This window comes from Medicago sativa, chromosome 6 (genome assembly GCF_051527215.1).
Source record: "Medicago sativa cultivar Bolivia chromosome 6, Bolivia_mono, whole genome shotgun sequence".
Taxonomy (NCBI): domain Eukaryota; kingdom Viridiplantae; phylum Streptophyta; class Magnoliopsida; order Fabales; family Fabaceae; genus Medicago; species Medicago sativa.
Genome location: NC_140754.1, coordinates 92,084,482 through 92,101,876, shown reverse-complemented (window position 1 = coordinate 92,101,876; position 17,395 = coordinate 92,084,482). Strand labels below are relative to the sequence as shown.

Genomic DNA, 17,395 nt, shown 5'->3' with positions numbered 1-17,395 from the left:
AGATGTTCACTTTCATGAAAGAAAAAAAATTATCCAACCTCTACTATTTCAGATATCTTCATATTTGGTCTTTGGTGGGATCTAGTAATAGAAAAATGTAGACGTGTTATATTGAGATAAAAAATTACATGTTTATCAGACATTTTAAAACAATGTGATATTTTTTTAATTGACTCTTTTTTTGGGGCGAAATAATTACTGATAAATCCTTAATTCCTTTAACTATCCCATAAAATTATCAGTAACTCGATCTATTCCTAACACTTCAATGGACAAAACACGCACTACTATTTTCCCTTATCATTTCTAAAAATTTAAATTTCTTTTTTATATTTTTTCATTTTCTTTCTCTTTTTAAGAAAGATAGGATCATAAACCTCCATCCATCAAACCACTATCAACCCACATTTTTTACCATGTTGTGCCTCTCGTTGACCTTATTTGACTATGTCATCAGACCTCATACGCAAGAGTCTCACATTTATGGGAGATATGTTAAAGTGCTAATTGTGACTTAAAGTTCCACATTAGATGCAAGTAAATTTTGAAAAACAAATAAGTGAGATTACCAATATACATAATGCTTTAAAGTTTTAGGTGATGATGTGGTGTCATTCTCAGTTATGTGCTTTCTGATGATCTAACTCATTATAGGCTCCCTTGAAACTCTAAATATTTTGATGAATTATTTTGTTAGTTTTTTCAACGTTGTTTGTATAATTTTTATATTAAATTAAAGTTTTTTATGTGTTTCGCTTTATGTAATATTTTATCATCAATCTCTATTATTTCGACTTCCTTCAGTTTTGGTCTTCGTTGGGATTTCACCATAAAAAATGTTGATGTGTTATGTTGAGTTGACAAAATACATGTTTATTGGATTTTTTTAAATGTTGTGGCGTTTTTTTTAATTGAGTTTAATTTTTTCGTAAATTAATTACTCAAATATCTCAAACTATTTCAACAAACCGATAACATTACCAGAAATTCACTCTATTCCTTATAACCTCATAAACAAAACACACGATTCTTAGTTTTTTTACATTTTATGAAAGAGTAGATATTGAGCAACATATAAGTGAGAAAACTAATATACCTAATGTCTTAAGGTTTTGAATGATGGTGTGGTGTCAATCTCATTTGCGGGGTTTCTCTTAGTCTTGGACAAATGTAATTATCCAACTCATTGTAGGCTTCCTTATAACTTCGAACTCTATGATGTATTGTTTTGTTAGTTTTGAAATGTCATTTGCTTATTATTTTATATAACATATAAAAAACTCATTTCAAAATAATTTTTTATATTATTTAAAATTCATTCACTTTTGCTCTTTGGTGGTATTTAACAATGGAAAAATGCTAATGTGTTATGCTGAGTTGACAAAATACATGTTTTTTAGATATTTTAATGATTGCTAAATTAAGGTAATGATATGATGGGTGATGATTGATGAATGAGTTACACAGGTATACATAAAAAAAATGGTTTCTGGTAGATGATTTTTTTTTTAAAGAAAGATGATTTTTTTTATTATCTAAATCATCAATTTTATCTAACTTATAGACAATAAAAAAATAAATCATATGTGAAAGATCAATTTCAATAATGTTAATTAACCTCATATTTAATGCTCATAAGTAGGGATGGGAATAGGTCAGGCCGGCCTACAGGGGCCTACGGCCTAGCCTACGACAGGCCAGGCCAGGCCAGGCTTTTTTCTTAAATAGAGAAGGCCTAGGCTTTTTTTTAAGCCTATTTAGCTTAAAAGGTCAGGCCACAGGCCTCTCAAAAAGCCTCTTAAGCCTATTAGGCCGGCCTATTTAAGTAATATGAATAATATTATTTATTATTATATTATATTTTGTACTTTGAATTAAAATATAAATATGTAAACTTTTTCAATAGTTTAAGTTTTATTAGTATACATTAATTTGTTACATATATAAATGTATTATTATAAACTATAATAGAAATATGATACAATATATAGTCGAATTCCCTAAAACCTCGTGTTGATTATCAAAAGAGAGTTTAATCTAATTGAACTATTAGTTCGCTAGTTCATTTAAACTTAGATCACATTGCTTATTTAAAGATGTTCATACGATATAGGCTTTTAAACAGGCTAGCAGGTCGTATCAGGCTTTCAGAAGGCCAGACTCAGGCCTAAAAAGTAGGCCTATGACAGGCGGCAGACCAGGCTTAGGCTTTAAAAAAATATGGCAGGCCAGGCTTAGGCCTTGCAAAGCCTAGCTCGGCCTAGCCTGTAACACCCCGTTTTCCCAACGTAAAAATTTCATAATTAAAAATCAGAGTAATTCAACTTTAAACGGAATGCTACACTTCTTAAAAAAATTCATAAACTGAATAAATAACAATTTATTCTTCAAAATCATTTAACATAAGTAATTCAAAACTTCGCAGCGGAATTAGTTCATTCAACATAAAAAGTCTTTGGCACACAGGCCTCATTAGAAAATCTCATAAGTCTTAATTCAATAGTTATTCATAAAAGTTCATAAACAATACGTAAGGAATAGAAGTAAAGTCAAGTCCCATCCCGTTACGTATCAGAGCACCTAGACACACATGTGAGGAGTCCACTCACGACGCCTCTAATCTTGATTACCTGCAAGTTACCCATACGAAGAGCAACATTTCCAAGCAGAGGGGTGAGATTTCTCAAAACAAAAATATTAAACATATAAATCATATAAAGTACATTCAACAACTTAAACATCTTATAACTCATTAATCATATCTAACAACTTAAACTTCCTTAACTAGTATCATTAATCTTCCTACATTAGTCATAAACTATCATAACACTAATCATAAACATCTTCATATATCATCAATTACTAATCTTAAACATCATTATATAACATCAAATAATAGTCACCAACAATCATCACATAGCATCAATATCAATCATAAGCATCAACATGTAATTCACATAAGTATCATTATCAAAGCATATCATTTATCGAAAACAACTTCATAATTAAGTTCATAATCAACTTCTTAAACAAACATCATCATTAAATCATAACTAAGTATCATCATATATTCAATAATTCAAGACATCATAACATCATCATTAATATTCATTTAATATCATATTATTATCATCGTCAATCATAAACAACATCATCATCAAACATCATCATCAAAACATAATCAAAACATCATCATCGAACATCACTTATCAAATCATCATTAAATATAAGTTATGACGACTCTACAATGCAACAACAACTTAGACAACTTCGACAACAACTTAGACAACTTCGACAACTTCAATATGCATGTGGTACCACCAGGGCATTAAGCCCCCTTCGCTAAGGTCATATTTGGACCTGTCGGGTATTAAGCCCCCATCGCTAAGGTCATCAAGAACCTGTCGGGCATTAAGCCCCCATCGCTGACTATGCAACAACACAATCTTCCTACAGCTTGGACAACAACGTGAACATCTTATACAATTCCATTAAAATGGACAACTTCTTAAATCATGACAACTTAGACCGACTTATACAACTCTTATCATCTTAACGTCTTAACATCTTAGCATCTTGACAACATATGGATCACATAAATAATTCATGTCATATCATAATATAACAATATCAAATGATAATAAACAACATCTTAAAACATCATATTCATCAATCATAAACAACTTCATATAACATCGTATTTAAACATCAACAATAATTCACTATGTATCTTTGTAAACACATAATAAATTATCCACAACATATTTTTATGTCAAACCAAAGCTACTGGAAAGATATCACAAATATCAACAACTTTCATGTTTACAACAAAGATCAATTCAAAATAGAAACATATGAACAAAACGCAAAAACATGAAACATAGAATGTTGTCACCGTACAATTTCGCTAAGACCTCCCTGTAGTATTTTAATCATAACTCACAGACCAAACATCATTTTCACGTCAAACCAAAGCCACTGGAAAGCTAACAAAATTATCTAAAACTTTCATGTTTACGCCTAAGACCAATTCTGTACCGATCAATACCAGTTTTCATTTTAAATTCAGAAAAGTTGTGCTGAAAGTCCATAAAAATTCACTGTGACCTACGTGCAGTAATTTGACCATAACTCAAGTTCTATATATCCTATTGACAAGAGACCAATGGCATTAGAAAGCTAACATCCATACCTACAACTTTCGTGTTTACACCTAAACCCAGTTCGGAACTTAAACTTGTCAAACTGAGACAATAAAAACGCGTTTTGCACATTGACAGCAAAATCGCAGTTCAGCTGCGATTTCGCTTTGGGGAAATCTTTTCCACTTCGTATTCGATCCAATACTCTCCAAACTTGACCCTAATAATTACCCTATGATTACCCTATTATTAGAACACTAATTATTCATCAACTTACTGTATGCAAATTCAAAGGGTTCTCAAATCTATTAACAACCTATTACAATTATTAAACCCTAATTCTTGAACTCACCAACATCTCATCCAATTCCATGGTTCTAACCTCAAAACTACATCCAATAATCATCCTATGGGTTATCTAAAGACTGTATACAATTTCTACATCAATTCAACAAGTTTTCATCATCTAATCATCAAATCTCTCTCAAAACCCTAATTCTCAAATTCTCACAAACTTTCCCCAACTTGTTAGATGCAATCTAATGATTTAACAACTTAATATTAATGCAAGATAGTCTCACCCTCACCTTAGATTAATTCCTGAATCAGCAGCAGCGTTCTTCTTTCCTAAGGTATTCTCCTCTTCTCTTGACTTTTCTCTTCTCTTCTCTTCTCTTCTTTCTTGTTCTTCTCTTTTCCAAAATGCGGTTTAAGGTAAACTCTTTCCAACCTAAGCTTCTCTATTTATAATACTAAAATATTCTTCCCAAATCTATTTAGGCCCAACAACTTATTCTTCTTTCTATTCTAACCCCCAAATCCACTCACACTAATAATCCTCATAATCTTATTTATTTCTAAATTAAATATAGCTCCCACAAATAACAAATATATTTTTACACCAAATAACAAATATATCTCTAACAAATAACAAATATATTTCTACACCAAATAACAAATATATCTCTAACAAATAACAAATATATATTATTCTAGTAAATACCAACATATAACATAACAAAATATCACTCATCAAAATAAATCAACTAAATCATAAAAAGACATCTAATCTCAAAACTACCTCCAAATCTACTTACTCTAATAATTCTCATATTCTAATAAATAATAGAATAATGTCACATAATAAAATACTAACACCTCATATAAATAAATAAATCACATAAATAGACTCTAACTTAATAAAAATAATTAAATAAAAAGGAGGGCGTTACAACTCTCCCCAATTTAAAAGAATTTCGTCCTCGAAATTCAAGCACAATAAAAAATAAATTTAGTCATTATTTCTTCAAACAAAACACAAAACCACATCAAGTTAGCCAGTTAAACATGATCACATAAAAACATAACTACTAACTAGAAAACATGACGACACGACTCAACGACTCATCTACTTGGCCGGACGGACCGACCTGCTCTGATACCAATTGTAACACCCCGTTTTCCCAACGTAAAAATTTCATAATTAAAAATCAGAGTAATTCAACTTTAAACGGAATGCTACACTTCTTAAAAAAATTCATAAACTGAATAAATAACAATTTATTCTTCAAAATCATTTAACATAAGTAATTCAAAACTTCGCAGCGGAATTAGTTCATTCAACATAAAAAGTCTTTGGCACACAGGCCTCATTAGAAAATCTCATAAGTCTTAATTCAATAGTTATTCATAAAAGTTCATAAACAATACGTAAGGAATAGAAGTAAAGTCAAGTCCCATCCCGTTACGTATCAGAGCACCTAGACACACATGTGAGGAGTCCACTCACGACGCCTCTAATCTTGATTACCTGCAAGTTACCCATACGAAGAGCAACATTTCCAAGCAGAGGGGTGAGATTTCTCAAAACAAAAATATTAAACATATAAATCATATAAAGTACATTCAACAACTTAAACATCTTATAACTCATTAATCATATCTAACAACTTAAACTTCCTTAACTAGTATCATTAATCTTCCTACATTAGTCATAAACTATCATAACACTAATCATAAACATCTTCATATATCATCAATTACTAATCTTAAACATCATTATATAACATCAAATAATAGTCACCAACAATCATCACATAGCATCAATATCAATCATAAGCATCAACATGTAATTCACATAAGTATCATTATCAAAGCATACCATTTATCGAAAACAACTTCATAATTAAGTTCATAATCAACTTCTTAAACAAACATCATCATTAAATCATAACTAAGTATCATCATATATTCAATAATTCAAGACATCATAACATCATCATTAATATTCATTTAATATCATATTATTATCATCGTCAATCATAAACAACATCATCATCAAACATCATCATCAAAACATAATCAAAACATCATCATCGAACATCACTTATCAAATCATTATTAAATATAAGTTATGACGACTCTACAATGCAACAACAACTTCAACAACAACTTAGACAACTTCGACAACAACTTAGACAACTTCGACAACTTCAATATGCATGTGGTACCACCAGGGCATTAAGCCCCCTTCGCTAAGGTCATATTTGGACCTGTCGGGCATTAAGCCCCCATCGCTAAGGTCATCAAGAACCTGTCGGGCATTAAGCCCCCATCGCTGACTATGCAACAACACAATCTTCCTACAGCTTGGACAACAACGTGAACATCTTATACAATTCCATTAAAATGGACAACTTCTTAAATCATGACAACTTAGACCGACTTATACAACTCTTATCATCTTAACGTCTTAACATCTTAGCATCTTGACAACATATGGATCACATAAATAATTCATGTCATATCATAATATAACAATATCAAATGATAATAAACAACATCTTAAAACATCATATTCATCAATCATAAACAACTTCATATAACATCGTATTTAAACATCAACAATAATTCACTATGTATCTTTGTAAACACATAATAAATTATCCACAACATATTTTTATGTCAAACCAAAGCTACTGGAAAGATATCACAAATATCAACAACTTTCATGTTTACAACAAAGATCAATTCAAAATAGAAACATATGAACAAAACGCAAAAACATGAAACAGAGAATGTTGTCACCGTACAATTTCGCTAAGACCTCCCTGTAGTATTTTAATCATAACTCACAGACCAGACATCATTTTCACATCAAACCAAAGCCACTGGAAAGCTAACAAAATTATCTAAAACTTTCATGTTTACGCCTAAGACCAATTCTGTACCGATCAATACCAGTTTTCATTTTAAATTCAGAAAAGTTGTGCTGAAAGTCCATTAAAATTCACTGTGACCTACGTGCAGTAATTTGACCATAACTCAAGTTCTATATATCCTATTGACGTGAGACCAATGGCATTAGAAAGCTAACATCCATTCCTACAACTTTCGTGTTTACACCTAAACCCAGTTCGGAACTTAAACTTGTCAAACTGAGACAATAAAAACGCGTTTTGCACATTGACAGCAAAATCGCAGTTCAGCTGCGATTTCGCTTTGGGGAAATCTTTTCCACTTCGTATTCGATCCAATACTCTCCAAACTTGACCCTAATAATTACCCTATGATTACCCTATTATTAGAACACTAATTATTCATCAACTTACTGTATGCAAATTCAAAGGGTTCTCAAATCTATTAACAACCTATTACAATTATTAAACCCTAATTCTTGAACTCACCAACATCTCATCCAATTCCATGGTTCTAACCTCAAAACTACATCCAATAATCATCCTATGGGTTATCTAAAGACTGTATACAATTTCTACATCAATTCAACAAGTTTTCATCATCTAATCATCAAATCTCTCTCAAAACCCTAATTCTCAAATTCTCACAAACTTTCCCCAACTTGTTAGATGCAATCTAATGATTTAACAACTTAATATTAATGCAAGATAGTCTCACCCTCACCTTAGATTAATTCCTGAATCAGCAGCAGCGTTCTTCTTTCCTAAGGTATTCTCCTCTTCTCTTGACTTTTCTCTTCTCTTCTCTTCTCTTCTTTCTTGTTCTTCTCTTTTCCAAAAAGCGGTTTAAGGTAAACTCTTTCCAACCTAAGCTTCTCTATTTATAATACTAAAATATTCTTCCCAAATCTATTTAGGCCGAACAACTTATTCTTCTTTCTATTCTAACCCCCAAATCCACTCACACTAATAATCCTCATAATCTTATTTATTTCTAAATTAAATATAGCTCCCACAAATAACAAATATATTTCTACACCAAATAACAAATATATATCTAACAAATAACAAATATATTTCTACACCAAATAACAAATATATCTCTAACAAATAACAAATATATATTATTCTAGTAAATACCAACATATAACATAGCAAAATATCACTCATCAAAATAAATCAACTAAATCATAAAAAGACATCTAATCTCAAAACTACCTCCAAATTTACTTACTCTAATAATTCTCATATTCTAATAAATAATAGAATAATGCCACATAATAAAGGGTGTGGTTATGGTGCATAAGGAGATCCTTATGCACCGTGCATAATTGCTTTCTACACCCAACATAATTGCTTTCTACACCTCAAGTAAGTCCACTATAAAATCTATTTATTTGTGGGCCTAATAAAACCCCATATTATAATTTTTTTCTTAACAATTTATTTATGCAAAACAACTTATTAGAATGATTTTTTAAAAACCGCTTATTCAAAACAACTTATTTATGCAAAACAGCTTATTCCGATCTCATTTTAAAAAACAACTTATTCAACCGCTTATTCAAAACAACTTATTTATGCAAAACAGCTTATTCCGATCTCATTTTAAAAAACAACTTATTCAAAATAGCTTATTTATGCAAAACAGCTTATTTGAAACAACTTATTAGGATCACTTTTTTAAAAACTGCTTATTCAAAACAGCTTATTTATGCAAAACAGCTTATTTGTGCAAAACAGCTTATTCAAAACAGCTTATTTATACAAAACAGTTTATTCCGATTTCATTTTAAAAAACAACTTATTCAAAACAACTTATTTATGCAAACAACATATTTATGCAAAACAACTTATTCAAAACAGCTTATTTATGCAAAACAGCTTATTCGAAACAACTTATTTATACAAAATAGCTTATTTGTGCAAAACGGCTTATTCAAAACAACTTATTTATGCAAAACATCGTATTTGTGCAAAACAGCTTATTCAAAACAACTTATTTATACAAAACAGCTTATTTGTGCAAAACAACTTATTCAAAACAGCTTATTTATGCAAAACAGCTTATTCGAAACAACTTATTTATACAAAATAGCTTATTTGTGTAAAACAACTTATTTATACAAAACAACTTATTTCGATTTCATTTTAAAAAACAACTTATTTATGCAAAACAACATATTTATGCAAAACAACTTATTCAAAACAGCTTATTTATGCAAAACAGCTTATTCGAAACAACTTATTTATATAAAATAGCTTATTTGTGCAAAACAACTTATTCAAAACAACTTATTTATACAAAACAGCTTATTTGTGCAAAACAGCTTATTTATACAAAACAACTTATTCCAATTTCATTTTAAAAAACAACTTATTCAAAACAACTTATTTATGCAAAACAACACATTTATGCAAAACAACTTATTCAAAACAGTTTATTTATGCAAAACAGCTTATTCGAAACAACTTATTTATACAAAATAGCTTATTTGTGCAAAACAGCTTATTCAAAACAACTTATTTATACAAAACAGCTTATTTGTGTAAAACAGCTTATTCAAAACAGCTTATTTATACAAAACAGCTTATTCGAAACAACTTATTTATACAAAATAGCTTATTTGTGCAAAACAGATTATTCAAAACAACTTATTTATACAAAACATCTTATTTGTGCAAAACAGCTATTTTGCACAAAATAAGCTGTTTTGAATAAGCTTTTTATGAGTTAGGGAGAGAAATGAGTATGGATTATGAGTTTCTTTACTGGAACGTTGTTTAACATGTTATACACTGAAATTATTATTGAAACCATAATTATGGTTTAATGGTTTTGATAATCATGTATGTGAAACCAAGATAAATGTGTAATGGTTTTTAATGAAATTATTATTGTTAGATGGTTTTGAATAATGATTAAGATGTTATACACTGAAATTATTACTGAAACCATAATTATGGTTTAATGGTTTTGATAGTCTTCTATGAGAAACCAAATTAATTGTCTAATGGTTTTGCTATGGCTATGGTTTCTGTGAGTTGTACTCCAAAACCATTTTGCAGTGAAAATGGTTTCCGTGAGTTGTACTCCAAAACCATTTTGCAGTGAAAATAGTTTCCGTGAGTTAAACTCCAAAACCATTTTGCAGTGAAAATGGTTTCCTTGAGTAATGCTAACACCAGATCCGAACCGAATTGATCATAAACAACACAATTCATCACAACATTCTCAATAATACTAGTTGTTTATAGTATCTATCATATTATATTATTCATCTTATTTAATTTTTGGCCCAATAATGTTCAATTTAATTTAATTTTACTAAAATTAGGGGTATGGAATACTGAAACCATAAGTACGGTTAAATGGTTTTGATAGTGTTCTATGTGAAACCAAAATAACTGCCTAATGATTTTAAATGAAATTATTAATTTGTTTTAAACAATTTATCTTCTAGAAAAAGAAAACATACTTTTGCTTTATTTTATGTTTGTTTTTCGTGTTAAACCTCTCGAGTTTCTACGAAAAGTGACATAATCAGTTGATTGTGTCTTTTTATAGTATCTATCATAGTATACCGTTCATTTTATTTAATTTTTGGCCCAAGAATGTTCAATTTTATTAAAATTAGTTTTCAATGTAACCACTTAATAGTTTTCAATGTGAAACCAAAATAATTATCTAATGGTTTTGTAATAAAAAAAATGTGATAAACATTAAAATCATTATTAAGTAACCACTTAATAGTACACACTCATAACCTATTAAATAATTGTCAAATGGTAAATAAAATAAAAGAATAGTGAAAATTATAATTGATAAATGGTTTTAAATAAAAACAATTACTGAAACCATAAGTATGGTTCAATGGTTTTGCTAGTGTTCTATGTGAAACCAAACTAATTGCCTAATGGTTTTGTACATCTATAATCATGAATACGTAACAACAAAGAATGTGAATGTTACAAACTTATAATAGCACAAACTAATCATAATCCAAAATATGTCTGTTGTTAAAAATTGAACATTATAGGTTCAGAACTATACAACGCATAAAAGAAAATTCAATTCATAAAACCCTAAATCCTTCCAAAATACTAATCCGCCATAACCCTAAAAGCACCTTCACCACCCTAAGCACATTCACTACGAATGCGACGAGCAAGCTGAATGTCCTTTGGCATAATTGTCACCCTCTTAGCATGAATTGCACATAGATTGGTGTCCTCAAACAATCCAACCAGGTAAGCCTCAACTGCTTCCTGAAGTGCAAGAACTGCATGGCTCTGGAATCTCAGATCCGTCTATAACAACAATATCAAAAACAAAAATTACAAACTAAATAAACCAAAGAGGAACAAGATTTCACACAAACTCGATTATGAAACTAATTAACAATATTTACCAGCATTTATAAGCTGAGTCATTATCATAAACGGGATGTGATTATCAAGGTGGAAATCACTCTCAGGATGCTTCACAACGATATCAATATACACACTAACTGTTTCATCCATTCTACCATGAGCACAAAGAGCGGTTACTAGTTCTGTAAAACAATCTTTATCTGGTATAAAACCTTCAGAAAGCATGACATTGACCAAATGCAAAGCATCATCCACCTTATTGGAATCCAGAAATGCCTTCAATAAAACATTATGTGTGACAGGGACAACACTAGAAGAACAATCAGTTTGAATCATGTTAAAGAAAAACTTGGTAGCATCATGGATTCTCCCTAATTCACAACATTTAAGAATGATTGAAGTCCAACCATCGGTAGAGAATTCAATTCCTAACTTAACTTTAGACCCAAAAGTTGATACACGGGCGACATGACATCAATCTTGTCATCATTTGGGTTTTGAGAAGTTCTAAATAGAGAATTGACAAGCAAATGTATTTGGAACAAACCCGTGAGATTTTACCATGTGGTGATAAGCATCAGTGAGCATCTGGTTTTTACCTGCATAGGCCAAAAGTGATAACAAGTTTGTGCTTGAATAATCATTGAGAAGACCAATAGATTGTAATTCTGATCTAAGAGTTTCAACTGATTTAGAACCAATGATACGGTCTAGAACTACACAGATGAAATGAGAACTACACAGCAGATAGCGCTAAAAACTAGTAAACGGAAAAATGGATGTTATGATCCTCCGAAATCGAAACCAAATATACGCTAAGTAACTCAAAACAGTGAATATATACGATCATCATTAACCATTAAAAAAAGTAATGAACCTGAGAAAAGTAAACATTGTTATGATGAAGGATCAAATGGTTGAAAGGTTTAGAAGCACGTCCATCAAAATGAACTGTTCTAACAAAAGGATCACGAAACTTGAACTGATGCAAATCAGTGTGTCTAGAAATGTACAGTTCTCTCGCCGGCACCGATGCCGCATCCGGTAATTCTCGATTCCAACGATTTCTGCAACAATAACAATATTTTCGATTAATTCAATTGAATAATTCGAATTCAGAATTAGAATTTTGAAGAGATTTGGGGTTCACCCGACATTGTTTTCCAACGATGTTGATGTGTAACTGTTATCAGTAATCTGCATAGATAAAACACAAGAAATCCTTAGGTGGAACACAATATGAGACGGTAAAACACAAGAAATATAACTTTGGACTTGGATAAATGATCCAGTAAATAATTCTAATAAGTTATCACATCATAATTTGTTCTGAATAAAAGACATATTTGAACGAAGTGCCAAAGAAAACTAAAGACTTCTTAGAACATAACTATTTTACCTTAGGAATTCTCAATGGATTTTTAGAAGCATAGTCACATAGCTTTCCAATTTTTCTATCATTAGGTTCAGCTACCTGCCAAAAACAGCAACCATCATGCGCATCAGACACTAGGAAGAGGAGAGATAGAAAGAGAGAGGGTTCAAGGCATTAAAAATATTAATGAAACTTTCAGAAAATTTACAAGAACAAGAAATAATTTTTTTCATAAAGAACCCTCCAGTACCCTTTTTCTTTTGAAAATTGAAGATAGCAGTCATCATAACATAATAATGCAATAGCTACTACGAGTGGAAATGATGAACCGCAAAATTTTATTACAAATAAGAGTGCAAGAAAATACAGTAAATTAAATACAAAACGTAGATTAAAAATTACATAATCAAATCACTGATAATATGTTTCAAACATAAAACTCTAGCCTTCACTAAACTTAAAAACCATCTCACCAGTACTCACAAATAATTACTAAAATCAATATAAGCATTTTCCCAGATACCGGTACCTTGATCATTAGAGTCAAACATATATAATTATCAGTTTTATGGTCATTGATTTTCACAATAAATGTTCGGAGTCCACCAAGTATTACCAAACCAACAACCCCAAAGTACAGAAAGCTATGCAAACCATAGTGCTAAGTAAGTTGGCAACTCAAACAAGTACCAACATAAACCTTCCAAATGTAGCTGATATGTCAAACAAAATGGCCTAAATAAGCTGAAAACCTCACCTGATTACGAGGGAAAATTTCAGCCAACAACTTCTTGTAACGCTTCACCGGTTGTCTCGAGCTAGCACGAAGAGAAGGACAAACACAGCAGAGGTTGCCACAGGCGGGCACAACCCTCCTTGACATAACCCCCATTTTGCTACTAAGACCCTGTTTGGATAAACAACTTAATGAAGCACTTATATCATAAATACTTATCATATAAACTACAAACTGTTCATAAACTATCTTGCACAACTTATGAAAATAAGCTGAAAAACAACTTGTGAACATATCATAAATTGTTTCCATAAACTCTCTTAAACAGTCTCACGAGTGATTATATCAGTAAATAAGTACAAATAAGTCAATCCAAGCAGACCCTAAATTACAAACCCTCATCCCATCAAGAATTTCCTCACAAACAAACCTACCTACGACCAAAATTAACGCATTCGATCAATAAGAACTTAAACTCACAATAATCCATCCAAAAAAACCTTGTTCATCATGTGTATACAATTGCAAAACATCCAAACACGAACAAAAATTAAAAGACATACATAATTTTTCTAAGCTCGCTAATAAAAGAGAATTATGACCTCACAGGATCTTAGAACTAAACATAAAATATAAACTATCATGGAAAGCTTATAGAAATAAGCTTAAAACAGCTTATTGAGAGGTCTTAAGTTGTTTCCATAAGCTCTGACAAGTGATTACGTCAGTACATAAGTTCAAATAAGTCAATCCAAACCCTACCTCCAACCAAAATTCACACATTCCATCATTAACATCTTAAATTCACACCAGTTCATCATTCTTGCAATTGCAACTTTTTTTAAGAAGCTCTTACAATTGCAACTTACAAGCAAGAACTAAAATTCAATAAAATTTAAAACCTCACCGAATTTTAGAACTAAACAGAAAAAAATAAATTAACATTAACATACCTGAAATCCAAAGAAGGAAATTCTAGTTGGTAACAAATTCAAGTCACTCAAACAACGATCTGAAAATAAACTAATCACACATTTCACAAAATTAAAAACTTAAGATCAAATTGAAATGAATGAATTAGAATTAAAATTAAAATAAGACCTCTCGGAATAATAATGAGAATGGGGTTCACCCGACAAATTGTGCTGTTAACAGTTACACATCAACATCGTGGGAAATTGTTGTTGTCGCCGGCGGAGACGGTGTCGACGACGGTGACGGTGGTGGTGAAGCGGCCATTAAACCGTAAGGTTTTGGGAAGAGTTTTTGGGAGTGGTTGTGATGAAAACAATGGAAAAGAGCTGAAGCACAAGATTATAACACGTGTCCCTGATCTGACGGTTGTGATTAACTTATGCATGGTGCATAAGTTATGGCTTATGCACCATAACTTTTGCCCATAATAAAATACTAACACCTCATATAAATAAATAAATCACATAAATAGACTCTAACTTAATAAAAATAATTAAATAAAAAGGAGGGCGTTACATAGCCTATTCCCATCCTTACTCATAAGAACTTAGTTCATGCTAGCTTTTCTCTTTGATTCAATAATGTAGTGTCAATCAGAATAATGCGGTTGTTCTTAACCTAATATGATCATACAACTTAGTCCATGCTAGCTTTTATCTTTGATTCGATTTATGTCCCTAATTTTTTATCAGATTAGGTTTACGTCTCCTAGTTTTTTTGTTGTTTTTTCTCCTTAAATTTTTATCTTAAGAAAATTTGTTAGAAAAGATGCTTAAAATATCAATTATTTTCTGTTTTTAATTTAAAAAATGTCTAGAATACTATTTAAAACGAAAGACATAAGATTTTATTGGTCATCATATGTTAAAAGTTATATATTTAATGTATTTAATTAAGAAAAAAGATATCCTATTAAACAAAAGCTTTTTTTAATGGCAAAATTTAGTAATTAGTTGTTAGATTAATTTTTCTTTCTTTCTCAGAACAAAATTAGTTTTTTTCTTCTTCATCCGAGTTTGTACCAAAAACCTGTAACATTATGGAAAAACACAATCAAAGGAAAACAATAAATACATTGAATTAGACAATTTATATTACATTAAATGCTAATGTGATTTTGCATCTTTTGCAGAAAAATAAAATGAGACTGTTCTTAGCATTATAATTAAATCAATTATATAATCTGACATATTTTTAAGACAATGAGACTGTTCATAGCGGAAAAGATGTGTAAACTTTTTATATAATCTGACATACTAATGCATGTTTACATAGACACATTTTCTTGTTAAAAAAAATCACATGTGTAAACTTTTTTATGAGGTGAATTAGACTTTAATGGTCTTTAGAATGTGAAGATGCAAGCTGTACTTTTGATTTTTAGGAACACATTTGTATATAATAAAATGTCCTTATAGTACAAATAAATTGAGTTTGTACTTGTGCTTTGTGGTCCGATAAGATCCAAGATTCGTAGCAACACCAAAGTTACTCATTGAGTAGACCTTTCCCTTTTGCAGGTCCTTCTCAAATTTGTAAATCAAAGTTCTTCTCACAGTGGCGTGAATCTTGTGTCCCTAAAAACGACAATGTAACAAAGAGGAAAAAAATAGAATTTTAGAGAAAACTTTCAATAATATGAATTGTAGATCGAAATTGTTTTGTGAAAAGTGTGAGAACTAAAATCAATATTTATAGTCAAAGACATCAAAATCAAAATAATCATTCCCTTGATTCATCATGATAAAGTGAAAAATAATATTGTACTTTAATGTTCATCAATTCATACATATGAATTAGAAACAAAACCAAAAAATTTCTGTAAAAAAAAAAACCACGAAATTTCTGTCAAAAAAAAAACCACGAAATTTCAAACCCATGATTTTCTCTTTAATATAGTGCATTATCATGTTCACTAATTGCATAATAAATGGAATTAATTTTGCTTTAAAATTTGATTTGCTAAATACAATATCTCATTTTGTAAAATAAAAAGATATCTCTTTTTTTTTGTGGTGAAAGAATATATCTTTTTATTAGTTCATTGTATAAAATACTCATAAGAACATTCTTAAAAAAATATCCATCAAACAAATTTTTTTGGCCTAATTTAAAAGTTTGGGTAAAAAGAGACCTTTTTATGTGTGATCCATTAGAATTTTTTGTTAAAGGATGTATATATTTTTTTATTGAAACCATCAAAAGCAATGTCAGAGCAATGTCAAGCATGTCAGTGTATTTCATGATTGAATTTTAGATTGCCATAAGACCATTGTAACTTAGGTGAAAACTGAGAAAATTCAAGCGAAAATTGGTTCTTATTTAGATGCAAGAAAAAAAGAGTTGTATGAATTTTTTTATTCTCTATTTAGATTATCTTTAATTACAACACAGTTCTTGGACATTAGAATATACACATACTTCATCATTAAACATAAAAAATTTCTTCATAATATCTTGAATCATCAAACTCCTTGTCTAAATTTACAACCTCCTAAGATATGATCAAGGTAGGAGATGTAGACATAGTATAACAACTGAAACAAAACATAAAAGGGAAAACAATAACATTCTTTCATAATCATTAAACTTGAAC

General features: G+C 30.2%; 2 protein-coding genes across 5 annotated transcripts; both read right to left on the bottom strand.

The window, feature by feature from the left end:
- Window positions 1–11,338: 11,338 nt before the first annotated feature.
- LOC146918239 (protein SEMI-ROLLED LEAF 2-like) lies at window positions 11,339–15,216 on the bottom strand. Of its 4 annotated transcripts, none has more exons than XM_085719872.1 (7): window positions 14,926–15,216; window positions 13,846–13,995; window positions 13,113–13,187; window positions 12,864–12,910; window positions 12,591–12,780; window positions 11,752–12,312; window positions 11,339–11,650 (listed from the first exon to the last, which is right to left on the bottom strand). In XM_085719872.1, exons 2-6 carry the CDS (start codon window positions 13,978–13,980, stop codon window positions 12,271–12,273), a joined length of 489 nt encoding a protein of 162 aa, XP_085575998.1. In that variant the 5' UTR covers window positions 13,981–13,995; window positions 14,926–15,216; the 3' UTR covers window positions 11,339–11,650; window positions 11,752–12,270. The 4 variants fall into 4 exon arrangements, with proteins under 4 accessions (XP_085575998.1, XP_085575997.1, XP_085576000.1 ...); XM_085719871.1 differs by lacking the exon at window positions 14,926–15,216 and adding an exon at window positions 14,778–14,916; XM_085719874.1 differs by lacking the exon at window positions 14,926–15,216 and adding an exon at window positions 14,778–14,916 and having other exon boundaries at window positions 12,727–12,780.
- LOC146918240 (histone H3-like 1) lies at window positions 11,480–12,049 on the bottom strand. Its single transcript, XM_085722023.1, has 2 exons — window positions 11,756–12,049; window positions 11,480–11,650 (listed from the first exon to the last, which is right to left on the bottom strand). Exons 1-2 carry the CDS (start codon window positions 12,047–12,049, stop codon window positions 11,480–11,482), a joined length of 465 nt encoding a protein of 154 aa, XP_085578149.1.
- Window positions 15,217–17,395: the final 2,179 nt, after the last annotated feature.